General features: G+C 39.7%; 1 protein-coding gene across 5 annotated transcripts; it reads right to left on the bottom strand.

Moving 5' to 3' along the window:
• Window positions 1-18: 18 nt before the first annotated feature.
• SLC26A4 (solute carrier family 26 member 4) lies at window positions 19-25,114 on the bottom strand. Of its 5 annotated transcripts, none has more exons than XM_077179094.1 (20): window positions 24,737-25,110; window positions 24,043-24,182; window positions 21,818-21,924; window positions 19,980-20,170; window positions 19,365-19,529; window positions 16,662-16,814; window positions 16,468-16,550; window positions 15,368-15,515; window positions 12,899-13,012; window positions 12,070-12,147; window positions 11,782-11,877; window positions 9,648-9,754; window positions 8,239-8,308; window positions 7,830-7,922; window positions 7,633-7,728; window positions 6,509-6,739; window positions 5,002-5,056; window positions 4,540-4,685; window positions 3,302-3,385; window positions 19-2,791 (listed from the first exon to the last, which is right to left on the bottom strand). In XM_077179094.1, exons 1-20 carry the CDS (start codon window positions 25,040-25,042, stop codon window positions 2,768-2,770), a joined length of 2,487 nt encoding a protein of 828 aa, XP_077035209.1. In that variant the 5' UTR covers window positions 25,043-25,110; the 3' UTR covers window positions 19-2,767. The 5 variants fall into 5 exon arrangements, 4 of the variants coding, with proteins under 4 accessions (XP_077035209.1, XP_054487574.2, XP_077035210.1 ...); XM_054631599.2 differs by having other exon boundaries at window positions 21,814-21,924; window positions 24,737-25,021; XM_077179095.1 differs by lacking the exon at window positions 21,818-21,924 and having other exon boundaries at window positions 24,737-25,021.
• Between the last annotated feature and the right edge of the window lie 2,645 nt (window positions 25,115-27,759).

Consider the following 27,759-nt stretch of genomic DNA (forward strand, 5'->3'; position numbering starts at 1 on the left):
AAAGAAGACACCCGCATGTGCAAGGAGCACATTTTCAGTATGCACAACTTTATTTTCTAGTTAATGGGTACAATCACTTTTCAAATGCAGCTTTTTAAAAGTGTAAAAAAACTTAAAATACATCTCCAAATTTGATATATGACATGCAAAGACAGAACAGTAATACTCAAAATGCATACAAAAATACCACTTTTTCATTCTACTGGAAAAAGATAAGCACATCTAGTTACACAACATAAAGATATTTTAATTAGTACAAAACTGTAGAGAATTTTAGCTTCGTTGCAAAATCCATTATTTTGGTATCCTTAATTTTGATGGATACATAGAAAATTAAGCACATAACCACTGAGAAAGGCATTTGAATGCATTCTGCATACTACATCTTACTCTTCTGTGCCACTGTAGGCTTTGAGAGAAATGCTGTTTTTCAGAAAACGTTTAATATTTTGTGCCTGTTAAATTAAGAACAACCATGTCTGGAAGAAATACACAGGCCAAGAATAAGTGCATTTTATCATATTTTATCACAATCCCAGATCAGATGTCCTGTTTGGAAAAGAACTGGAAGACTGTTGAGTATTTAATTGCTTTTTAAATACCTGTACAGACAAGAACTAGAGAAAGTTCAAAAAAGAATGTAATGGCATCTCTGTCAAGTAAGAATCTATACTCAAACTTCACAGTGCAGATGTTGCCTTGAGGGAAAAAAAAATCACCAAAACCATTTTTTTACCATCTTTCTGTAGACTGTGTCCTGCATAACAATTAGCTGAAAGCTCACTTACACAGTAGATTATTTTACTTTTTACTTAAAATGTACATCTGTTTCAGAAAAGCAGTACAGCTTCTAAAAAACATGTCACTGGCCTTGTGCACTGGCAGCTGTTCCAGTAGTCAGGTTAACAGGAGCTGGGGCCATGGCCTGATGGGGACTTCAGGCCAGTAAGGTGGGCTGTAGTGCCAGCCTCCTGTGAGAGGCTGGCAAGGGGACAGACAGGTAGAGTTAAAAACATGAATTGGCAAATCACAGGCTGGGCTGAAGCACTGGTGCCAATAGAAATGAATGTTTCCATCTGCAGAGGTGCAGAGTGGTCTGATTTGCCTCTTGAACACTTGCCCCATCCTCAGATGGTGGAGATGCCCACCCCACAGCCCATGTCCATTGTGAATACAATCCTGCTGTTTGCTGGCTTGGACTGGAGCACCAACATCACCTAAATTCAAGTGTCTGTACTGAGAAACTTCACTGTTGTGAAGGCTGAAGTCTGTGCCTTAACAAGAGACTACAGATTTTAGATTGGTGCTGTTATCCATTATTTAAGATACTGTCCAACTGGCCAAAGTTTGTAGGATTTTTTTTCCCTGATATTAACTGAGTTCACTAGGGTCCTGAAGCCAGAATAATTCATTTAGTGCTTAGCTCTTTCACTTCCACCTGCAGCAGAAATCTCTGTTCAGTGTAATGTGAGAAAATTTCTCTGATGAAATCAAGTTAGGAGAATTAAATATACTGAAGGTAATTTTCCACATTGTTGAACCTAAAGGCATTTTATACCTGTGGACATTTCTTACACTTCAGTTTTTATCTGTTTCCTTACAACGCAGGGTTTTTTCCCATTTAAAAAATAATGTAATGCTAAAAAAATTAAGGTAGCAGTCAGTTTTCCATCAAAATACATTTCTTCTTCATGAAAACTAAGAATATTAGTTAAGAATTAAAATTTTGCTGCTCAAATCTTTTATCTTCTGTAAATTATTGCACTTGTGCATTATGAACTTTCATATGTCAAAGAACAGCAGCAGTTTGATGTAGACTATTAAAAGAAAAAAATCTCTATAAAAATATAACTATTCATTAAACAAAAAATACATCTATATTCTATTAAAAAACCCAAATATCAATACTAGGTCACATTCTGACTTTCTTGCTTACACTCAGTATCAGCCTGTTTTACAGATTTCATTAAGTACCCAGGGGCTAAGGTTTTCCTTAATTTATGTCATGATCTGCCTCTTGATGAAGATTATGTAACCTAGCCAAAATAATCTTCTCTGTCCCTTATTTAAGGGACAATCATTAATAGAGTGCAAGACTTGCTACAATGGGATTAACACAGATCTAATGAACCCATATCCAAGGGTCTTTAGAAACTTTTCCTATTTGAAGCATTACTGTAGTTCAGTGCTGTTTTCTGTTTGTGTGACAGTTTCACCTGTCACCTCTTTCAGTGATCTAACTACCTGCAGCAATTTAAGGAATTGCTTGAAAAAAATGATCATGGTACATTTTTCAAGGCACACAAATGTTCTTGAATTCACAGCCTTGGCCAGCTAGAACTCCAGCCCTTTCACTAGGCTTTGTAGAAATATTGAACAAGGCTTGCCATCCAAAGAATCTGGTCTCTTCCACTCTCCTGGGCCAGCCACAGAGCAGCTTTTCATCCTGTACACACTGATAAAAGTGTAGTGCAACTTCTGCCTGACTAGTCCCAAAACTGAGTACATCTTTCACAATATTCTTCTGATTTTCTTTTTTATTAATATATATCATAGCAGAAAGTGCTTGCAGAATCAAAGTCCAGAATATTTCTGGGATAATGCTAGCTAAAATTTGGAGAGTTATAGAGATCTGTATCATTCAAACAAACAATCAGGGTTTTCTTCAAGTGCAAAGATTGGTTTCATAGCAGAAAATGCTGGTATGGACAGTACTGGTGGCTGGATATTGCTGTGCTCTCACAGGCAGGACGGTACCAGCAGTCCTTCAGGAGGCAAGTCGGCGCATAGCCTAGAGAAACGGGTTTGGAAAGGTGGAGAGAAACAGGCTCTGGTTAGCTCTCAGTATACACACACCATCTGGGAAAATTACATGTTTGTGGAAACTAAAAACACAGTGAAAGTACAAAGGAAGTAACTTCTGTAAACTGTGCAGGTTGTGCAAGAAGTTGTCTGCTGTGTTAAAAGGAGGAATGAAAGGAGAAGGTTGATCATCATTTTGGACTCTGGTGCCTCAAGCCTTACAAAGTCTTCTTTTAGGTGCCCAGCTTATATTTAGATCTACTGATAAGCCTGTGTAAGGCAAAAGTAATCCTAAAGCAAGAGAGATGAGGAGATAATTAAGTAAATATAATCTACTACCATCTCAAGAAAAATGTGACTTCCTCCACCTAGTACTGACATTCAGTATCCAGAGAGGGTATGTATTTATGGAGCAGGTACCTGCTGAGGGCCATACTCTCACAGCATGACTCAAGGCTACAGGCAGAGGGATAGACACTTTCAGTTCTGAAGTTCTTACCTCTTCCTGAACATCAAGTTCATCATCAGGCTGGCTGGCTTCTGTGAACTCTATGGGTTCTTTTGACTCCTGCATGAGTGAAATCTTGGTAGAAAGAAATTAAGAAACATGATGAGTTACATGTTGTCCATATAATTGAAATTTATTTTTTTATTATAAAATACCTTAAAATAACTTCCACATCTTAGAATAGTCTTTTGTTTACTGTTCCTTGACAAAGATGATGATTTACTTCAGCTGAGAGGAACTTAAAAATCGCAGAGCTTTTGGGCCTGTCTCTGCTCATATGACTAGTTATGGCTTTGTAACAATAATAAAGGCTATCTTTAAACTGCTGCATAGCATTATGAAAATGTTAATGTCCAGCAGAAAAATTAGTATGAAAAAGTTCTAAAAATAAGAGTTCTAGCCTAGTTAATTATCAGTAATATTAATTTTAATTGTTATTTATTCATAATACTGTAGTAGTGATTGCTAGGAAAGGAATTGTGGTGAAAAGAAAGGAGGACATTATAGGACCATTTTCCTAATGAGAGCCTTTTAAATGCTACAGAGCACAGCAAACCTTTAAATGCTACAGAGTGTTCTGGTTATCTGAAAAAAACACAGAATACAATAATGAAATGCACAGAGAAGGGCAGCAGGAATTAACACTAGTGTGGAACAGCTTCTGTACACATCTATGCCAAGTAGAGTGAGACTATGGCTTTGATCAGAAGTCTATGGAGTGTTGGGAAAGGGAGCAGAGAATGATTATTCATTGCAGCTAACAATCCAGAAATCCAGCAGGCCTAAACCAAGCAGGAAATATTTGTCATATAATTGAAAATTAGAGAACCCATCTCCACAGGATAGTGTCACAGGTTCCAAAAGAAGTATTAGAGACACATTGAAGAAAACTCCATCTGTAGCAATTAAATATAATGTTGCAAATGCAACCTCCGGCTGATGAGGTTCTTAAGATGCCAGTAGTCAGAAATCAGAAAATGTGTCTTAGGATGAAGTGTTTTCCATATGTGCTGTTTCTCATGTTCTTTTCACTAACAAGCTCCTGGAGCTGACAGACCCTTCCTTTAATCTACAAAAATACTCATGTACTACAGAAGCTGCCTAATTTACTACACTCCCACTTTTTTTGTACTACAGTTCTAGGTCTAGTTTTCAAATGTGCCACAGAAACTTCCAGAATGAGTGCTAGATGATGGAAGGAAGGGGAATGTACTGCTGGATATCCTTACCTTCTCAAATATGGGATCCTGGTTGTCACTGTATGTCATTTGATTCCTTATGTAGAGCACTGCATCATGGACAGTCAAGAAAAATATGTCTTTTCTGACAGTGTCATCAAAGAAGGCACCCCGTTCCAGCTGAGATATAAGGTTGTCTGAATAAAAGAAAGTCATAGCTTGTTTATACAATATGAAGTATTTAAGAAATAAAAGTTAAAATACATGGTTGCAACTGTCAGAAATCGAGTGAATCCAAATGAATCCCTCAATTATAGTTTAGTTTTGACTTTTACTTTCCATATCTCCTTTGCACTGCACAATTTTCTGTGTCCCAGTGGAGCCAACAATGCTTATCAGTGTTACATTTCACATATTTATTAGTGTGGATGCCACACAGACACATCTTGAGATCCCTTCTCACCTTCATTTTATATTTTGCATGAGTGAAAGTAGAAATACTTGTATATTTACCTTGATATGAAGCAAAGTATACTCTCACATCAATTCTCTCAAACTCTTTAATTATCTAAAAAAAAAGTTTGCAACAAAGACATCAATAAATAAAGTCTGTAAGGAGAAAATACATATCTGTTTGTATGTCTGTGTAATGTATAGGCACATACACTTTATTTTTTTCTGATTGTCTCCATTCCACATAGTACATTTTGTTTATTCATCATAATTAAGGTACTGCTATACTTTGCTATACTTAAAGATCCACTAGTCAGGTACCTGGTTGCTGAAGTGTCCTATCTTGAACTATGTAAGTGGAAGTACCCATTTTACATGCACAAGCATTGCTGCCAATTAAGGTTGTCATTCTGTTCTCAAAATTCAAATAATCATCTCTCCAAGGGAGACCACATGGGGCTGAGTGAGCTTTGTTTCCCTCATGTATGTGTGGTATGGTACACTCATTCACTGGCACATGCAGATTTTTTTACACAGATTTTTCCCTCATGCAGTGCACAGATGGACCTGTCCTTGGATGAAAAAGCTACATATGGAGAGAGTCATGTCAACAAACCCCATATTCCATGTACCTAGGCAGGAGGCTGATGCAAGGCACACACTGCTCCTGTGTTTCATTTAGTTAAAAGGCAGGAGACTAAAATCTACCCCTGGCTCCCTGATGGCAGGCAAGTCTCTTAGATTGGTGTTTTCAGAGGTGATTATTAATTCTATTTCTGTTAGTTGATAAACTTGAGTCATGGTAAAGATCTGCTTTTATAGATAGGCTAAGTAGTCCCAACTGCAAAATTAAGTTACTGAAAGCATTAATCTGAACATGAGAACCATCAGAAAAAAATGAAGACTGAACAATCTGGTCCTATATACTTGTAACTGGGCACCAAAAAATAATGGAAATATTAGGCCTTAATCTTTACACCTCATTTCCTTCTTCCTAGGAAGACATATAATCTCCTTATTATGTACTGTGAGTTTGAAGATTAATTAATGAATGTTGATGAAGCACTTGATACTAGCCACAGAAAATACTATAAAGAAATGAATCATTCTTCCTTCATAATTAAAATGAATGAATAAATGAAGGAATGAATAAATAAATCTTATGGCTAAAAACTGAACTGGGATGGTAAGATGAAAGTTTTACTACCTCTGTGTTGAGTGAGCATCATCCTGTGCCCAGATTAAAGCAGGAGGCATGTGGAAAGAAAATATATAACTAGAATATTTTATAACATTTGCATATAAGGGGACCACATTTTGCAGTTAATTATTTTGAGTACTTGACTATGCATCCTTCATATTGTTCTTTTAATGCTTTTTTTCCCACTTTAAATACACACACCACTAATACTCTATTTCTTGCTGATATTTTCATATTTATATTTTCATGGTATTTTTCAACAACATACTTTTTAAAACTCAGGAATTAATTTCAGCTAGCAGCTCTGGATTTACATACTACTGACTAGTTTCATTTTCACAGAACATCAGAAAAAAATGTCCTTACCGTTTTTATTGATCTCACAGCTACAATATCCAAGAAGGTTACTGCTCCAAAATCAAGAATGAGACTGTGGATGGGCACCTTGGGGATGTTTACTTTGACTGGGAGTTCTGAATTCCAGTCCACCTGGATCTCTACTTCTTTGGTGGGAACTTGAGGATCCTGGTTGTCTTCAGGTTCCTCATCAGTCTCAAAAGCTTCATTATTAATACCAGGCTCACTGATGATGCCATTCTATTGCCAGACAATATATGGAATATAGAATTTAATCATGGGTAAATTTTGGGAGTTACAGAAAATACCACCCTGTGGTACCTTCTATTGAAGGAATTGACAAGATATAGACACTTGTGACCAGTATCCCCTGCTCCCAATCCTGGTACTGTGGGTAGCATAACTAATGCCATTTTATAAGGCAAGAAGCCATTCTCTATGGCTGAGCAGGTCATGTATTTGTTCCCTTTTCCCTCATTCTCAGGCCCTGAAGGTCCTGTGAACCAATCAGACAAACAAAATCAATTTCTTCTTCCTCTCCCTGCCAGCCTCAAGATTCCTGAGCACCACGCTGATCTCTCCCTTCCTTGCTGGCCTTGAAGGTCCCAGGCACGTGGGCAACCAGGTGTAATTGGTGACCCCATCAGAGAAAAGGGAAATGTAACACAGGAATTGCCATAACAGAGCACTCTCCATGGCAAGTCCTGTGTGGGACATTTGGACCAAAACTGCTGCTAACAGTGAGACACCCCCAGGGGCCAGGGATGCCTACACTGTCTTTTATTTTCTCTGAGTATTGGTGACTCAACTTCTTTCATGTAGTTTTTAAATCTAGATTATAATTGTTATATTGATACATTAAACCATGTATTAATACCTCACCTGATCTGCAGAGGGTGCAGGTTGTTAGAAATTCTAAGTTAAGTTAGGGTCTAGGTGATTAAAACTGTGAGTTAAGTTGTATTATAAATTCTGTATGCTACTTATGAACTGTACTACCATGTAGTAAGTCACACTTTTCATCTCTATTTTAAAGATGAGTACAGAGTAATTCATAATTAGACCTTAACAAAAAAGCTCCAGCAGTAACCCTTTGAGAAAAAATAGATATAAATAATTTTAAAAAGACCTACCTTAGTAGCTTTTAATTTTCCCTTCTTAATTAGCTTTTGTATTTTCCTCAGTGCTTTGAGTCTCTTATTATATACCTTGACTGCATCAAATCCCACCTAAAGAAAACAGACCAAAATTATTTAACTTAACTCAGTATAGTTCTGAGGAAATCTCAAGGACAGTTAAGAAGCTTCCAAACCCCTAACTTCTCACTTACAGTGGATTTGAGGCTGCTTTTCAGTCCATCAATGTTAGCATAAAAAATTGGACTTGAAAACTTGAGAATCTTCACACCTTCTGGTTCTATAACCTGTAGCCAAAGAATATAAGGTTAAACAGCAAGAGCCACATTTTGACAATAAGAAGCAGTTTAACTATTTCAGCAGTTTGACTACATATCTAATTTTTAAAAATTGCATGGATTTGTTGATGATTGAGGGAATTCTATTTTTAGACGCTTACAGCCCCAACGTGCAAGATGGACCAACCATCTGGATGAAGAGGGTGCTGAAATTTGTTATCCTTGAATACCCCATTCCAAATTCAAGTTATGTACAATATGCAAGGCACCACCTTTTCTTACACTGACGTGTAGACTCAAGGAAAACAATTCAGCCATGACTTACATTTTTGTAGTCCTTGACCTTCTTGTAGATGTCTGTGCCAGGAATGTTTCCAAAGCCTCCCCATGAAGGACTAACAGAAGTAAGGACAGTGAAGGTAAATGTCATACATGGGCACTCACAGTTTTGAAGGGATTGCTGCATACAAAGTGGCTTTGACTCCTGTAGTTTGCTTTCTAATGCCAAACCAACAGACTTGCAAAAGTGTTGAAGTTATTTTGTGTCACTGTAGTGAACAGGCCTTTATAAAAACAAGGTACTTTGGTCTCAGCCTACTTAATGCACCATTTTGATTTAAGAGCTGAGTGAACAACTTTTCCAGTTGGTTTCCCAAACCAGAAGAATATTTTAAAAGCAAATAAGTTTGCTTGAAGTTTAAAAAACCATTTTTTTTACACTGAAAAAAGAATTGATGGCTTTTTTTCATTTCAAATCAATTGAAATGCATTTGCATTATTTTCAGATTATGTAAATCTTTTTGTCCAACCTTTTAAATTTTTATTTTAGTCAATAACAAAACCAAAATGTTTTGCAGTCTCCAGATAAATATTTAACAGCTGAAGCAAATTGTTCTGAAGTTTGTAAGGCTTCATCTCCCCTTTATATTTTGGTAACATCTGAGTTGAATTTGGGAATGCTTTTTTGAGGCTCTTCAAATTTCATTTTTTTTATAATCTACAATTGTGTAACAATTTTTACAAGGCTTTATTTTTATGCATTTGTTGACAGTGCAACTATATATTGGTAATGCTAGTTACCATACTCTCTGAACTCCAAGCTGAAGGAAAGAAGTAATGTTGTATTTTCAGATAAAAGGTCAATGAAAAAGAACAAGATGACTGAATAAGGTTCTTCAAATCCACCTTTTCTCACCATTCCACTCCCATATATTCTTTAAGCAGCAACAAATCAGCCAGAGGCACAATTTTTTTTCCTATTCTCATGCTTTCTCTTGCTCTTCTTTTACAGCCATTCAATCAGTCTTGTATAAGCAATAAGTGAAAAGGTTATTGGCATGTGCAACATACTGTAGTAGTATTACCTGCTGAGAGTTACTATAATGATCAATTCACTACCAAAGCCATACATCTGTTTATATGTGATCTAGAAAGTTCCTGTCCCTTTTCAGAACTCAGCTATGTGGCTGCATATAAAACATATTGCTAAGTACCACCAGAGTGGCCAACATGATATGAAATACTGATCAAATAATGCAGCTTCTCTTTTATCAGTGTAATTAAATGATAACACACAAAGAGTGTCTTGTTCTAAAAGAAACAGATTTTTTTTCATTTCAAAATTTTTGTAAACCAAAGCAGATATTCTGCCACAAATCATCTTGCATTTCAGCATATTATCTTCCTTTTTTATAATATAAAACTAAGAATTATTTCTGATTCTGTATTACTTACAACTGAACTCTCAGCACAACTGTCAGCAATCCAAACAAAAGGCCAGCAAGTAATCCCAAATCAAGTCCCAGAATGATGGATGCTATACATGTAAAAACCCAGATCATCTGGAGAAGAAATAACAAATGTAAAGTATTTTCATTTTAACATATGACTCCTAGTCACACAAAAGAAACACTAGACCAGGTAATATGAGAAGCAGATTTTAACTTTGGAGCTGATTGTCTAGCAATCTGCTGACTTCCATTCAGAAGTCTTCTTCTTCCTCCAAGATGCTTTCATCCATGATATTATTAGGCATAGTTAGCTTTTTAGGAAATAAGGTGGTTTTCAACATAACAATATTTTTTAAGGATCTGATTCCTTTGACAAAATTAAAGGAGATACAGTTAAGCAATGTATTTACTTACTTCTGATGATGGCAATCTTTGTTAATCTTTCTTAAAATTGGAAAGAGTTTTATTTTACCAAGATGTAAAATACTGTAAGGTGCCCCCCATGCAGACAGACAGGGAAGGAAGGGGATTTCTCAGTGACATTTAAGAATCAGAAAGAACTGTTGCAAAGAGAGGTATTTCATGTTAACAGGTTGATGGCACTTCTCTAAGATCTCCACTGAATATTCAGGCAGAACAGTTGAAGTGCACTCCTCAGTTCTTTCCTACATCACTGCCCATGCAGTAGACTCAATTTTTTCAAAAGCTGAGTGTGGGATCTCAGCACATCGTTCCCGATGTCCAGAGATGCCAGGAGAACCCTTGGGGGTCTCGAAAACCCTGGAATGTTGCCAAGAGTGTTTGGTGGCTTGATTTTGATCCATCCACAGAAGTAACAAGAGTCTGAGGACAAGAGAATCACTTTAGAGTAAAAGGTGTAAAAGAGACACATTTAGAAGGTGAGATATAGACTTTAAGGTTTTTGGTACAGGGGGGTTATGGAGACAAGATGGAGAGATCGGGGCGTGTCTTGTCCTTCTTCTTTCTTCTTCTTGTCCTCCATCTCCTGTGATGATGTTGGCACTTAGAGATTGGTTTCTAGTGAAGGTGCACTTGCCAACATGGGCGAAAAGCATTGGGAAATAAAGGTAAATATTGTATACGTAGGTTTTAGTATAAAAAGACATGACCGCCCCGTGGGTGGTCAGAGAGTGCCTGTGACTGCCTGCAGATCAGACCTCTGTTGGGCAGACAGAAAAATTTTGTAGATAAGAAATAATAAACAACCTGAAGACCGAAAGCTGAAGAGTCCAGACTCGTCCTTTGCATCGCGCCCACCAAAGAACCACTCTACCCGTGTCGGGGCAGAGACAGACAGCCGGACCCGACAGCTGAGTGCTTGCACTTCTCACTGAAGTCAGTGGGATCTTTTGTCTATAAATCAGTAAATGATTGACTAAAATATCTGAGATCTAAGACAGGTACTGCCCAATGACACTCACCGTAAAATAATGGGAAAAATGTCTTCCATGCAATCTTTTCCTGCCCTAAGAGCCACAGTGAAGGTCTGCTCCACAGAATACACAGTGGGAGATGTAAGCAAGTACCCTGAGATATGGTTATAGTGGTTCATAAGAAAAGTCTCTTCATACACCCCTTAGCATGCCAAATGAATCCACATCCTAGCTTGGATTAGTTTTACCACAACAAAAAAACATTTTTCCTGAGGACTATCTGAGATTATTCAGGCAAATGGGATGTTCATGTGGTACAACAGAAATATATGTACATGAATTAAGGAAAGGTCTCTGACTCATTTAACAGTGCAAAAGATAAAATCAGAATGGTAAAGGTGGCAGCAGGCCATCTGCTTTTGAAGCCATATCAACACAAGATTGCTGTATACTATGGAAATGGCTATGAAGGAGCTATCAATACACAAAAATACTCTGACAGGCACCGTACAGCAGGGTTTAGGAAATAAAGAAGATTAGCAGAATACTGACCTAAACACGGTGAATTTTTTACTGACCTCATAGCATTTGCATTTTGAGGATACACATAAAAGTTTTCTGATGTTAACCCCACAAAGTCCTGCTTATGTGGTAGTTAAGAGAAACTTGGATGGCATTAAAAGGTAAAAAAACCCCAAAAGTGGACAAAAACATTCAGGAGGAAAAAAAAATTAGGTTACTTACAGCATCCACTTTATTCTGTCTCCATAGACGGGGAACATCAAACACTTGCATGAACATCCCTTTCAAGTTAGCTATGACTACAGCTGCCAACACAGACTGTGAAGAAAAATGATGAAAAAGTGGTATTCAGAAGCAAAGATACATATTAAGATAGTGCTCAGCATCACACACTATAAACCACAGCCCTGTCTGGAATCAGATAGCACAGTTTAAAGTGGGATATTAATCTTGCCCATCATAGTTGAACATTTGGATCTGATGTGGCTGTGCTGCAGAAGAGTACAGTACCTTTTGTAAGGGCTCTAGCAATTTCCCCAGGGCAACAATAGAAATCAAAACGATCCCAGCTGAGATTATACCAGCAACCTGCAAAGAACAGTGTTTATAGGAAATGAACTTACTATGATTCTATCATCTGATTCTAGGATTACAAAGAGAAAACTACAAACAGTTGCACATTACATTTCTTTAGGAACAGGGAGACCTGCCAAAGTGCCATTATGTTTAGGCATATGTGGGCAACCATTATTCACTTCAGCTAACACAGAGGGAATTCAATTAAGCAGGAAGTCTAAACAAACACAGGGTAGTAGCTCTTGAGGGGTTATGTTACAAAGACAGATGAATGGGGCAGTCTGTGTGTAAGCTGGAAAAGGAGCTGCTGGATAACCTGTAGTTTTTCACTATTAAGAACCACACAGCTATAGTTTGGTAGAACAAAGTAATTTACTCATCATGATGAAGATGTTCCATGGCTGATGGTGAATGGCAAATGGCAGAGCTGCTCAGGCCAGCATATGGCAGTTTAAAGATATCATAGCCAGCTGGGAGAGATTTCCTCCCACATCCTACTGTGATAAACTCAGTCCTTTAATTGGAAATGAAATTCTGGGAGACTAGAGTTAAAAGGTTTCTGACCCCTAAGGTAACTCATGCTATGTAAAACTTGATTGCCCTCTTCTGGCAGAGCTACAAAAATGATTCACTACTAGAGCCGTGGCTTTCCATGTGCCAGCAACGCAATCATTTTAGGACTATTTTCATCTCACAGCGAAATCTGTGCACTACACAAAATTAAATTTACCTCTGCACAGTACTAATAAGAAGAGGCCATTACCTGAGTCTTTCCACCAGTACTTTCTTGGACTGCAGTCCGTGAAAGAGCAGTAGTTGCAACAAAACAAGAAAAGGCACCTGAAAAAATGTTGCTGAACCCAAAGGCAATAAATTCCTGAAAGATAATTGGATAATGTTGTAAATAAAGATGCCTGAAGACAGTTTTTCAATGGAGAAAGACAGCAGCAGCTTCTGCAGCAGTTGATAAAGTAGGTAGCACAATAATATTATGAAAAGTATGAACTAGTTATAGCTGTTAAATGTTTACACAAGTGCCTCTTGTGCCAATGCAGCTACCTCTGTTTGGAAACCAACACAAAGAAGCTGGTTTACTCCCCCTGAAGTGGACATACTCATCTGAGTAAAAGGTGTTTAAAACTTCCATCAATGTTATCAAACCTAACATTTCTAAGAATTACACTGGAATAATTGAATCAAGAAATGAGTACTAGAATAAATTTAACTTCCAGGTATCATAAGCTAAACAAGTTTATTGTACTAAACTCAGTACAATAGTTTGAGTTTAGACAAGACTTTAACTAATGCAAAGCATTGTATTATTAGTAGAACTGTTAAGGAACTTTGCAATAATGCACAATTTCACTGAAAACTTCTAGTTTGCTAAGTCAGAAATTTTTCACTCTAAGCATCCCAATGAACTCTCACAGAGTCTGAGGCTGCACTCTCATAGATTTGCCCCAGGGTCACTGAAGCCAGCACCTGCTGATGCTGGTTTTTCTGCTCAAGTGACAAGGACCCTGGAAGCTTTATGTCCTGGGATCTGGGCCATTCCTCTGCTGGGAAATCAAGAATTTGGGAGCTGTCTGCAACCAACCCCATATAATTGACAGAAACCTTGTTTTCACCAAGCTGACACAGGCACAAGAGCTTTTCACTCACTGCAAAATTTTTAAAATATAGTTAAAAATTTGATTTTGGCTGTCTCCCTTCTTTTGTACAAAATTAAACTTCCTGTAAATTTTCATTTAGCTCCAACCACAAGAGCAGTAACAGACTTAAATGATTCATGACTATTCCCATGTAACCACTGTGATTGATGAGAAAATATTGGAGGTATTGTTCCTAGTGTTCTTAGGTGTTAATGATCTGGATCTATGAAGATAATGTAGACACTGGTAGATAATAGTATCAACCTGTCCTTCAAAATTATTTTACTACCTGCTTTTATGATGTTATTTTAACTTCTCCAGATCAACTAAACTATTTGCTCATCATCCTGGGCTGCATTTAACCTTTGCTACATGTAAAATTCATAACATAGTACTGAAAGGAAGGCACTCTGCTTTTATAAACTGATTCTTCTACTACAATATTTAATCAGTATCTTTGAAGCACACCACTGCTGGCAGAACAACGTATTCAACAACAGAACAGCATAAACAGCACTTCTAGGATTATGTATTATGCTTTGAGATTTATTAAACTGAAAGTTGGTGCATTTTTGTCACCTTTAAGACCAAGTGTTACCAGATATGACCTTAGAGGATTGCAAACTGACAAACAGAAGCATAATTTTCTTATATACAGCAAAGCAGAGTTTCTAAGTCAAACTTTATGTAATCCATTAGGACTCAAATAAAGGATTCAATAAACAAAATACTCATCTATTGGTTGTAGTGCAGGCATTTTCTAACATGCTCAAAGGATAAAATTAAAAATTAGCATAGATGCAGGATGAGGAAGCTTTCTGACATTTTAATTCCACACCACGGGCGAGCAACATAACCCCCAGTGAAGTCATTGAAGAAATGCAGGAATCCTGTAAGAGCTTGTGATGCACAGCTCATGGCACATTCTAGCTCTGTGCCCCTAGAACCCAATGCTTAAAGTAGTTCAGCCACTTAGTGCACACAGCTACTCCAGCATGTTCATATGCTGGTAGGCACTTGTGTGTAACTGTGTGAAGCTGCAGGACTGATCTGTTAGGTTACAAGTGCAGTTATATTGATGTTACTGGAGTCATGCTGAGAAGTACAATTTATTAACTGTAAAGTTCAGCTGATTCAAATCCTGCATGAAGTCTAAGCCTAAATAAAGCTGTCCAGAGCTACTTCTTAGCTTGACATTGCCTTCATCTGCCCAAGCAACCCACCTCAAAATATGCCTTACAAGTGGAAATGGAAAGTAAATTGCTAGGCCATGTCAACTTGACATCACCAGAAAATTCCCCTATACAGTGCTCAGCCCTTTCAGAGCTACTGCAGTCACTAGACCAATAAAGAAGGAATGAAACAGTATGAAAAGCCCATTCTGCAGCTGGATCTGGCTCATCTCTATGTGGCCATTTCAGCTATTTTTTTTCCAAGAGTTGAAAGGATTTCTCCTGTCAGACTTTAGCGCTTGTCTGAAAAATCTGTGTGAATGGTGTTTCTTTCATTTGGCTATATAAGTCAGCATGTTTTACATTATGAACATGACTATGTTTATAAACTATTTTGGTTATACATACCTGGTTTCCATCAATAGCATAGTCATACTTGGTTGCATATACCTTCCCCACAGACACAGCAATAGCATAAGCAACGATAGCAATGGAAAAGGAGGCTGCAATCATCTGGGAAAACAGGCTGACATTTGGAGGCTCAGGAGGCAAAAATCTAGCATTTAGAAAATATATTGGTGTTACCAACTTTGATTGAATTCCATTCTTACCAGAACTGTCAAGGAGTTTGAGACAGAGGCATACAGGTTGCTTATAATATGAAGTGTAATGTTTCAAGTTAATAAAAAGGTGGAAACAGCCCATTGACATACAGAACACGCTTATCTAGCTCACCCCAGCCCAAATCCTGATGGTATTAGTCAGCAACAAAGTCCCCATTGTTCTCAGCATGACTGAGATTTGGCCTTATGATAGCAAAGTGAAAAACTACATTTTTTGAAGCATCGAATAAAGAATGTATTGAATAGTGTGATGAATTATATAAATATGTTAATGCCACTTCATACTATTGTTAACATACTTCTTCAGTAAGATCTCAGAAGCATTTTATCCCCTACTGTGTTTCCACAAATTTTAATTAATTAAGCCCTGAATACTAAATGGAATGTGAAGGTTACTACTGTGAAGTGCTCTGAATCTTTCAAGTGGAAGTCTCTACGAGTGTAATCCTCAACATCCTTGTTCCTATGAGTATGGAAGTGGCAAAGTTGATTGGGATAACAGTAGCAGCAGGATTATGAACTGCAGTGGGATAACTCAGGATTACAGAAATTAAATCTATGCAGAATTTCTTTATTAAAAATTATTATTTTTTAAAACCATTTTCCACAGTCCCATAGTCACTCCATGAACAGGAAGTAATTAATTTTCAGATGGAATTCATGAATTAGACAGACATTCCTAAGCCCACTTTACAGAAGGAAAGCTGGGCAACACATTTGGGTGGCATAACTGATAGAGCCAAAAGTAAAACTCAGAAAATTTCCAGATCTGAGTTCTAAACTCAGGTTACAGCTCTCAATGTTTCTTTTATGCATTTTCTCTTACTACAGTCATTTTTAGCCAATTAAAATAATACCTTTTCCCCACAAAACAAAGAAACTCACCCTCTTGGAATGCTCTTAACAATGCCTGCATTGTATTTTTTTTCCAAGTCAGCAGCATAGGAAATGCCAGTGGCTACTATTGTCTGTAATAAGATAAAACAACAGTTTTAAGACTTAAAAAGAGCTCCTGTCTTCCTGTAGCTAGACCTATCAATTTTATCTGTTTTCAGCTTTTGTTAAGCCCCCTTGCTTACCACAATAACTTCTATTGGGATAGGTATAGGTATCTTGTGTTTGAACCGATCATTTATTTCTTTAACTACCATGCAGACAAAAATGGTGAGGAGTCCAGCAATAAGATCTGCAATGTTGGTGGTCCCAATTTTTTCAAATGTTTCAACAAGAGTCTGAAAAACAAAAATGCCAGCATAAGACATGCCCATGTCCATTTGAAGGATGTGCAAATACTCATGACATGATCCAGATGCATAGGGTTTTGGAGAAGGCCAAGAAACTTCATTCAAGCCTAGAGAAGCCTGAGGAAAATGTATTGTCAAGGTGCTATCAGTAAATGGATTTAATAGAGAATTTAATGGAAAAAGCATAACTGCAAGAATTGTCCACACAGGGGGCTTCTGCTTCCCAATTTTAGTTAATTAATACTAAGTAAAAAGAGCTAACTCTCTAACTGTGTTTTACCTCTACCTGTATCAGAGAAAGGAAGGGAAGATCTGGAGCTTCTTCACTTTGACAAATAGCAAGGGAGATCCTCATTTTTCTAAAGAGAGCTAGCAGACCCACGGGCAAAGCTCTGGTTCACTTCATGCCCAGTTCATGTGGTCTGTGCATTACTTGTTTCCTATTTCCACTGCTGACAAACAGAGAATGAGTGTGAACACACAGGTCATACCAGGCTGTGGAGAATCCTGCACTTCAGAAAAGCAGCCACTAAACCTCACTCTACAGTAAATTAACCCTCCCAGCAGAGTTTAGCCCCAGACTGGAGCACTCCAACTGGGCTGCAATAGGCTGTTCCCTTCTCTACCCTTCCTGTGCCCTTGCTTGATCCTATTGTTTATTACAAGTTATTGTACAGAGAAAACATGAAGGAATGATTACAGAAAGTCACAAATATTACTCTGTCCCACTCCTAACCATCAGGGTAGTTCTCACTTGCCTCCTGTCTCCAAGAAAATGTAATTATCCCATGCATAGTGAAGTAGCTGTAGCAGAACCATCTGGTAGAAAAGGGGCTAGAAACAGACTCCTTGCATCCTGGTTAGCTCCCCAAATAATGAGCTTTTGGTTTAAACTAAGAGGAGGTTTGCAGCAGCAGCACTCCCACCCTTCTGAACAGACTTTGGTTTGGAAATACAACAACTAAGTGCTTAATTGCCTATGTTTCCTAAGGTAAAGAAGCCTTCCTGAAACACTGAATCAGACGCCCTCCGTTGGCTGACTGAAGCCATTTCTTGCCCATTCTTCTCTTTACCACAGATCCCATGAGAATGGCTGAGCACCTCTTGCACTGCTTCACTCCACAGGGAAACAGTAAATTCCTAACTTTGGCTGCAGATTCTGCTAATGTTGGATGCTTGGTGTTGCAGTTTTTTAAACACTACTGAAGCAAGTCCAAAACTTGCTGAAGCAGACCCAGCAAATCACTGGTTGAGCAGACCAGAAATAACAATTTCTTTGCTCTACATGCACCTGCAAAGACATTCACCTGGCTCACCTGCAAGAACACAGAATCTTTGAACTTTAACCTAAAAAGTCAGCATCCCACTCAGCCTTGCTGGAGCTGGAAGAACCATGCAGTCCTTTCAAAAAGTGTATTCTACTAAATTATACCATTCATTCAATAAGCAAACAGATGGAAAAAAATGCTGGATTAACAAGCCCATCATTCTGCCAGGTCTGCTGTAAGGTATATTATACAGTAAGTACTTTGTCTCATCTAACTTTCCTTGTTCTGAGGGGAAGAGTTTTCACTAGTTCTGAAAAGGCCCGTTAAGAAAATAATTTTTTACCCCCACAAATAATCCTCCAGATCTCTTTTTAAATTTTTACCTTGCTGTTTATAGTTATATTCATCCTATTATTGTTAATCTAGATGTCTGCTGTATTTTTCCTAGTCTGGTTGCTAGAACTGGCAGGTAAAATCTCCAAATACTTTTTTTTCCCCCTAAAACAGCCTCTTTTAGAAATCTGCTATTCTAATATGAAGTGCTATGGAACATCTAAAATACTGTGAACCTGGATAGTTTCATGCTGAAGTCAGTGACACTACTCTGAATAATTTTCCTGGGAAAGGATACTATTCTGTAGTACAAGACCTCTAGGAATTCAATATTTCTGTAATGCAGCCAAAACATTTCTCCATTTGAGCATTTTCTAAAAGATCAACAAATGGAGTTGTAACAGTAACAATCAGCCTCACATTTGCTAACCAGTAGATACCTGGCCAAAGGATGGGAATCTGTATGTATCCTTTAGGAATTCACATGCATGGCTACAGTGGGAAATGGAGAACAATGCCTTTTACCACAATGACCTGCTGGTTTAAGTGTAAAGAGCTTTGGGAGATGACCTGACAGGGTTAATAAATGATCAAATGTCCTTCACAATAAGTGAGAAAGCAAGGGATGGGACAAACTGTAGTCTCCAGAAGTGAAAAACTGTTTTGCTTGGCATTTAAACTTCATGTGAAAAAGTGCTCTGTCTGAAAAAGACTTCAAGATGGCAATTTCTGTCTGAGGAACCCCAAAGGCAGCTATTTAGAGCCCCACAGCTAAAAATAAACAGCTGCAGATCTTCATGAAAGGGAGAACTGAAGGAATGCCCTATACTTACTACCATATATATGAACCATCTCTGTGTGAAATGGAAGCAGAAGATAAGCAATTATATAAAAAAACCTGTCATAAAACCCAAGCAGATTAGAAGGGCATACTTACATATATTATGGAAAGGACACCATTATAATTTTTAGTTGAAACATTCAGAACTATTTTCAGTTGTGACACAAGCACTTGAAAAGCAGCTGCAGTTGTGAATCCCCCAACTAATGGATCTGCAAGGTACCTCACAATGAAACCAATCTGGAGAACTCCAAATATAACCTGGAAAAATTATGAAGAATAACAGCTCGTTAAATAACAAAAAGGTACACTTTTATTTGGAGATTTCTTACGCTTTGTTTTCTCTCTTTGTTGATGCAGAGTCTTAGGACCATATTTTCCCCATTTCAGCCTAGTGTAGCTTAGTATTGTCCATCCAAGGAAATAAAGGAGACCTGAAGCAATGTGTGAAAGGAAGCCCCAGGATATGCACCATTGTACTCAGTTTCATGCAGGTCTTCTGGTCTGCAAGGCAGGGCTATTCTACTCTCTGTGCTCCCAGTCATGCTGTCAGAGACTCCACACAGGATATGAAGCTCTTAAAAGTTTGTGATAACTTTCCTTCATTTTTGTGTTTTACTACAGGAAAATATCTGACTGCTGTAGTAGGCATTTTTCTGCCATTAACATTAAAGCAGTGTCAAACTTGTGTCTTCAAGTCAACTATTTTACCTGTAAAATTCCAACCAGGAATGTGAGAGTGCTTGCAATCAGCACTCTCTGTGCATCTCTGGACTCAGTGTCTATCAGTGCCCCTGTGACATTAGTCCCTGTAGCATTACTGCCTTCTATGAGAAAATTCTCATCCGGGGCCATGCTCAATACAACAGATCCCACCATCAAACTGACCACTGGGAATGGACCTGTAATGACAAACAGAGCACACTGAACTTTAACACACATTGAGAAAAACCAACATTTATCAGACTAGACAACCCTACGTCAAAAAAATCATGTAATACTGTAATTGGGGTACATTGGTAGTATTAGGGGGCCAAGAGCCACAGGCACTGCATACATGAGACAAAAATACTGCACCTTCTTTAAATACTGCTCCTTCTTTAAATAACTTGTTTTGTACATACCGATACAAGTGCAGTTTCATGCTTTCCTTGAGCCAATTTAGGGCTGTACTGAGGCCAAAAGTGGCAACATGTTCAACACACTCCAACTATCTCCCTTGTATCTGCATCATAACCAGACAATACAGATAACTGATCCAGGTGAAAGCAACATTTATTTCTTTGAATTTTAGGGTTTCTTTGTTTGCTTGTGATTTTTTTCTTGGTTGGTTTTTTGATTTTTTTGTCATGGTTAGTTTTCAGCTGATCCAGCACGCCACATGAGCAGGGTTCCCAACAACACACATGTGGCAGGAACATGTTCCAATGGGTAGGACTACATCTTTTGGCAGTATTGTGCTATTATATTGGCTAAAGATGACTGAAACTATACTTTGGGCAAGATACAGAGAAAGTGATCATTGCATCAGCAAAACACAATCTAAAAGTAATCGTATTTGTTGCAGTTATTTACTAAAATTATGAAGAAAAGGAAAATGTCACAAAATGTCTTAAAGAAGGTTAAGTTAATTTTATAGATACCTTAAAGGACACTTCATGAATAAGAGCATTGGGAAAAGCATAAAAAAAGGAATGTTTGATAATCTAGAAAGTAGGAATGCCACCATAAGTTGACATAACAAGTCAGATCTGGATAGCAAATGTGAGCTGCTTGGTAGGGTAGGAAGAGGCTAACAAAGTTGAGAAAACATACAAAGACTTTTGATGCAGCAGAGAAGAAAGCTGATGAAAAAGTGTAGTATCATGCCAAAGCTCTGGGAGGGGAAAACAATGTGTTCTTGGTAGATAGGAACAAGAAAAGATTAGATTTTACTAGTATGAAGAAAAAGGCACTTCAGTGATCAAGCTGTAAGAAGAATTTTAAGTGTGAGAACTGACAGGAAACAAACCTCATATTCTAAAGAAAGTATTCAGAAAGAATCAACAGAGTTTACCCATAGCCTTGATGTGAGGCCCTACAGTGAGGCTGGAGTGGATACACAAGTTCTGGGTCTCCATGACAGGCAATAAGATTCTGTCCACAGTAATGAAAAAAGAATGCAGAAAATAAGGCTTATAGAGAAGACTGAAACAGCTGTGTTTTAGCCATCTTGAGCTTTAGCTGATAGACAAAATGTTTGTCATTCATACTGCCTACTGAGGCCTTGAGCTTGTAATTTCTTGCATAGAGTGTAGCCAAAGACAAGAGTTAAACTTCAGCACAAATTCAAGCAAAAAGCAGTGGCATACCTAAAGTTAGCTATTATGAACAATTGCCTGTATAAAGAAGAAATAAGCCTTAATTTCCCGAGATCCACCAATGTTAATATTCACCATAGCCAATTTGTTTCAGAAAGTAGTTATATTGTATGAAATATGAATGTCTGCAGTAAGGATTAACACTGAAATAGATAATTCACTGTAACTTGAACACATGCAGTTACCAACTGAGATGTGCCTTGATGTTCCCAGGAAAAAGTATGTCAGGATGGGGAAAAAAGCAGAATAGAGACCAAATCCAACAGGGACTGCAACCAGCAAAGCATATGCCAAACCTGAAATGATAGATCATCAAAATCATATTTAAAATCTCTCAGCAATCTACTATCTTGTCTAGATTAGACTTTCAGAAAGATTTACTGCTGTGGTGCAGATGCAATTTAGAATATGTTTTGTCTTGTAAGTCAGTCGCAGGCACACCTGTGAGTGAGTATCAATGACTGTAATTGACTGTACATCCCATGCTGGTAGCTGAGTACTGAAAGATGTTCCCATGTTTGCATAGGGAGCCCAATACACAGGCTGAGACAGAAACCCAAGTGGATAACATTGCTGCAAGTGTGTGCTTCTTAAAAGAAAAGGAGGATGTGTGAAGGTTCTAGTTTCAGACAGAAATTTCAAGCACAAGTCTCTGAGTTATTGCACAACAAATACACTTCAGTATCTTCAGCTCTTGTGAAAACAGAGCCACTTCTTTTCCCAGTAAAAACTAATCTATCAATAGCAAGTCACATAAATTTGAGAGTCTTGGTTCTTCTTCCTTTGCATACCTGTGCAAGCTGTCAAATACAGCAAGCAATAAAAAAAAACTGCTTTCAAAATCATATCCCAGTTAGCCAGAGTTCTCCTTCAAAGATTCTCCAAAACCTGTGAGAGAATGACAAGTCCTGAAGTGCTGGTCATACTACTGAGGCTGACTGAAGGACTGCAAGCAACACATTTAGTTGCTGGGAATTAGGGACTTCAGGGACCTCAAGATCCCAACATTTTTTTGCAAATATTTTGGCCAATTTTTCCTGTAATTCATGTTCTAAAATTTCAGGGTGGTTTTTTTTTTAATTATAGCTAGGTGTAGATTTGCATTAATTTGGGTTTTTTCAATTTTTTTCTACTTTTTTTTTTTAATGCACAGGTGGGAGACCAGACAGTGTATTTAAAAATTGGCTTTACAAGTAGATTCTATTTAGGGTAAAATAAGAGCACTGAAAAAAAAATAAGGAGGTTATAGTATGAGCACAATAGGTGCTATAAGTAATATGAAAGTTCTATCTAGCCCTTCATTTTAAAAAGGCACAGAGATCCTGTAACTGTGCCATTACCTTCAGCAAGGATCTTCCAGCTCTGACACTCTTCTTTGGGAAAGAATCACTTTCTTTATTTCTCAGGTCAGCCCCAGCCTGGGGCAGAAGTTTGTAATGCTTTTTTCCTGCCAGTCTCTGCCTTCCTAGCATGCTCCAAGGGAACAGACAGGAGAGAATACTTGTGTCTAATCGGGAATGCGTAAACTGCTTTCTTTGTTCCCATGTAAATCTTTGTCCTCTTCCGCAAACACTGAGTTTCCATTGAGGGAAAGTGTGGGGTTCACACAGCTAGTTTTGCCTGCTGCAGTCCCGAAAAAAAAATGAAAATAGTGTAAGAACTTTACTGAGATTAAATTACTGGATGTATCAGGGTTATAGTCAGTCTTGTCTTAGGCGGATGCTGCCTCAGGCAGGTTGGTTCTGCCCTCTGAGTCTTCCTTAAGTAGCTTATTTGAACTAATATCTGCTTATTTCTAACACTTTCCTATTTTTTTCATCTACCGAAAGCTTTACTAACAAATGGAATAAGGAAGTAAGGAAAACTTAATATTGCAAGCCATGTACTCTAAATATCCATAAAGTTTATTTTTTTTAAAAATCTGAATACATCACCACCTCCTTGATGGTTGTCTTCTGCAGAGACCTGAACAACCTTATGTGAAAACTTTTAAAGAGGATTAGATATTAAGGGTGCATTATTTTAGGGGAATAACTAGATTTTTGTAGGCAGTTGCAGAAGAACTATAGGCTTAGACAACCAAGAAAGAGAAATAAGACCACACAACCTATCTGATTTATCACAATGTAATTAAAATTTTAAATATCAAAATAAATACTCTTTGAGTAAAATGCCTGGAAAAAAAAGTTAAATACATCCTTGTAGCACATCACAGGAAATTTAAATCTTCTAGCCAAGGAAAGAAAAAGGAATAAATTAAAACCATAAATTATTTATTGCAAAATAATACCGAATATCTAGTATTAAATAACAAGCCTCAGATTTGTAATTCCATCTGCAAAACGTTCCGGTGTTCAGCCGGCTCCCTTATGGGGACGCCCCGGGGAGCGGAGCGCGGGCTTGCCTGGCTTTACCTTGCAGGGTGGCGACGAGGCCGGTGCTGAGCCCCGAGATGATGTCGCTGATCAGCCACTCTTTCACCCGGTAGTTGGGCAGCCACTCCAGGATGGGCAGAAAGGACTTGGCAATCTGAAAGGCCCTTTTCCTTGAACATCTGCGAGAAAACAAGTGATGAACACACCCCACGGAGCCGCAATTGGAGCGCCCCAAGAACCCCAAAGTGACGGAGAGCTGAGCTGATGCACATTTAAATTTAAGGGGCAGTGGCTGTCACAGCCCTGTCTGCCAGACTGGGACGGGGCACGTAGTGGTGTAAAAAGCGCGCCCTGGGCAGTGCGATACGCAGGGGAGCAGGGATGTGTCGGCGTGTGGGGCAGGGGAGCAGGGATGTGTCCGGCGTGTGGGGCAGGGGAGCAGGGATGTGTCCGGCGTGAGGGGCAGGGGAGCAGGGATGTGTCCGGCGTGTGGGGCAGGGGAGCAGGGATGTGTCCGGCGTGTGGGGCAGGGGAGCAGGGATGTGTCCGGCGTGAGGGGCAGGGGAGCAGGGATGTGTCCGGCGTGTGGGGCAGGGGAGCAGGGATGTATCCGGCGTGAGGGGCAGGGGAGCAGGGATGCGTCCGGCGTGAGGGGCTCTCCATGCCTCGGCGGGTGGAGTTTGCGGGCGCCGGGACAGCGCGCCCCCGGCTCCCTCCCGCCGCCCGGACCCACCTGCAGGCCGCCTGCGCCCGCTCGCGGAGCGTGGGCGGCAGCGGCGGCCGCCGCTCGTTCTCCTCCTGGAAGCCGGGCTCGCTGTAGATGGGCCGCGCCACCACGTAGTGGCTGAGCTCGGCCAGCGGCTCGCTCGTCCGCCCGCCCGCGGCCATGGCCCCGCCTGAGCCGGCGAGCGCGGCCCCCCCTGCCGGCCCCGCTGCCGCGCCCGCGGCCCCGCAGCGCTGTCCGCGTCCTGAACCGCGGCTCTGCCTGCGCCCGCTCCCCGGCCTGGGGCAGGGCGAGGAGGCCCCGCCGCAGCCGCATTTATACGGCCGCCCACGGCCCGACGCTTTATTTACGGGGAAACAGAGAGACCCGGCTCCGGGCCGGCCCGGGCGACGCCTCCGTGCGCCCTCCCCCCGGTGCCCCCTGGTCAGCCCCGCTCCGGCCGGCGCTCCCAAGCGACCGCCCCGACAGCGCCCGTGCCCTCGGGCGGGGGCTGCACTTCAAAGGCGGCGGCCCGCGGGAATGGCTCCGGGGGTGCGGAGCGGGGCTGGCCGCACGCACACGAACCCGCCGGCAGGTGATGATGGCCTCGGCCCCTCAGCAGCTGCCCCCCAGAGCCACCTGCCCGCCGGCGGCCGCCGAAGTGCTCGTTGTTAAAGCGAGCCTGGGGGAGTGAGATAGGACCGGCCACTCTCGCACACTGCTTGGCCCGCACGGAAGCCTCCTTGGAGTTCCCAAAGCCTTGCTGTGTCCCACGACCCAAGGTTTGGGAGTCGTCTCCATGCATAGATGTAAATGCCTAACAAACAGCACCTTCTCTCCAAACCACCCCGACCTTACGCTGCAGCCTCGGTGGGAAGAAGTGGCTCAGGCCCCACAGGCTTTTTGTGCCACACCTGAAAGGAGAGAAGGTGGCCCAGGGCTGCAGCTTCTGGTTTGCTGGAGGAGGCTTGCAGGGAATGAGCTCCATGATGGCCCTGCTGTAATTTAGGATTACAGATAGGACTGGGGCTGAAAAAATCAATCCTGCATGCTGAATACTGCTGGCTACATTTCAGCTTTTCTACCTTACGTACGGAAGACAACCTAGCACAGATCTTGCAGGAGTGAAGCAAAGCACGTGTCCTTCTCACCTAGGAAACTTCCTGAAGTAAGAATCAGTGCCAGTGTTTCAGCCAACACCAAAGAGGTGCTCAGGGCATACACTGAGGGTACAGCATCAAGCAAAGTATTTGTTCAATGACCTACTCAGGCACGGAGTTGGTTTCAAAGCAATGAAGTACAGTCCTAACTTCATTTTAGTAAGTATTCCATTTAGTAAGTGTTCCATTACTAAAATGGAAATAAGCTATTTGCTGAAGTATTTTTGTAGGGTTAACACAAAAATACTTCATTCAGGCTTCCTAATTCTGCAACTGGCTTCCCCTCTGCTGCAGTGTAAGGAAATCTGGGTAAACTGCTGAACTGTTTTGATCTGAGCAATGTTGTATCCAGCACTGAAGCAGCCAGCCTCCCAAAACAAGTCCCAGCGTTTTGCAGACACCTGTAAGCATGGCACTCCAGTCAGTAAAAGCTGCCTTGCTCCAGAGGAGCAAGGGAAGTGGTCTGATGTAAATGTTACTTAATCCAGGGTAGGAAACTTTCAGATTTTCTCATTAGCAGATAACAGTATGGGGAAAATAGGTGTCATATTGGAAAAGACATATTAGACATATTCTAAAGCACATACTGAAAACTGAGCTGGCATCAAACCTGAGTAATGTGGTATATTAGAATCCACTCCAGATAAAAATGGAGCACCATGAAAAGTAGTTTTGAAAATTAACTTTAAAAAGCTGTTGTAGTAACATCATCTTAGTTCTGAAATGAATACAAGTTAGTATGAATTAGTTAATAAATATTTAGTTCTAAATTAGTTAATAAATACTTAGCTCTAAAAGCAATACAATTAATACAATACAAAGACAACAAAATTACTCTAGCAGGTATAATGGCTTCTAGGCTAATCATAGAAGCAAAGAGCAACAGCAAAATCATTTGCAGGAACCCAATGTAGATGCCCTACACTTCCCACATAAACTCAAGTTTTCAGGACTGGCGGTGTATTACATATTATTTTCTCCTAGAACATCCACAAAACTACATTTATCTTATTACTTATATAACTAGGATTTGAGAGGAGAAGTACTTGATATCAAGAGGAAAAGACCTACTACAGAACAAGTAATTAACACAGGAAGGGTACAGAAGAAGCTGAATTGACTGTAACTCACAATCCTTGCAAATTTCTTTCCTGCAGCACATCTGTCTGAACAGTACTCCAAGCTTCAGCACCTCAGGTGATGATATGTGGTAGGAGCACCTGCAGATCTTGTTTAGATGAGAACTCTGTAGGACCATGAATCTTGGCAGGGCAGAAGTATGCAAGTTCGAGGACAAGAGGTTTCAAGAAAAAAAAGATTATCTCTATCTGTGTAACACAATGCATTTACCAGAATTTGAAGACAATTATTGGAGAAGAAGCTAAAGACTGTAAACCCTAACTCAGAATGGATCCCATACACAGAGACACATCTGTGTCAAATCAGCTGCAACGTGTTTCTGAACTGTGATGTTGCTGACCCCACTCAGGATGCATCTCCTTTCCTTTTACCTTTCAAGCCAGAAGGCAGGCTCTTAGTTTTTCATTTTTTAACTTCAGCTTTTTTATTTGGTTGGTTGTTCTTTTGTTTGTTTTGGTTGGGTTGGTTTTTTTTGTTGGTTTTTTTTTTTTTGGTGGAGGGTCTTCTGTTATTTTTTGGGGGGAAGGGTGTTCAGGTGCTTTTTAGCTTAAAATCTGCATCAGTCTTCTGAATCTTTTTGTTTACCTTATTATTTGTTATTATTTTCTAATTAGTTCATGTTCACTTTGTACTTGGTATGAAACAAACAACCTAGGACAGATACACAGCCTGTTTCCAAGACCTCTACTTCACTGTATGCTCTGTTTCCTTAGACCTCTAATGCCCAAGTCATGTCTGGAGAAGAATCAAAGC

The sequence above is a fragment of the Agelaius phoeniceus genome, chromosome 5 (genome assembly GCF_051311805.1).
Source record: "Agelaius phoeniceus isolate bAgePho1 chromosome 5, bAgePho1.hap1, whole genome shotgun sequence".
Taxonomy (NCBI): domain Eukaryota; kingdom Metazoa; phylum Chordata; class Aves; order Passeriformes; family Icteridae; genus Agelaius; species Agelaius phoeniceus.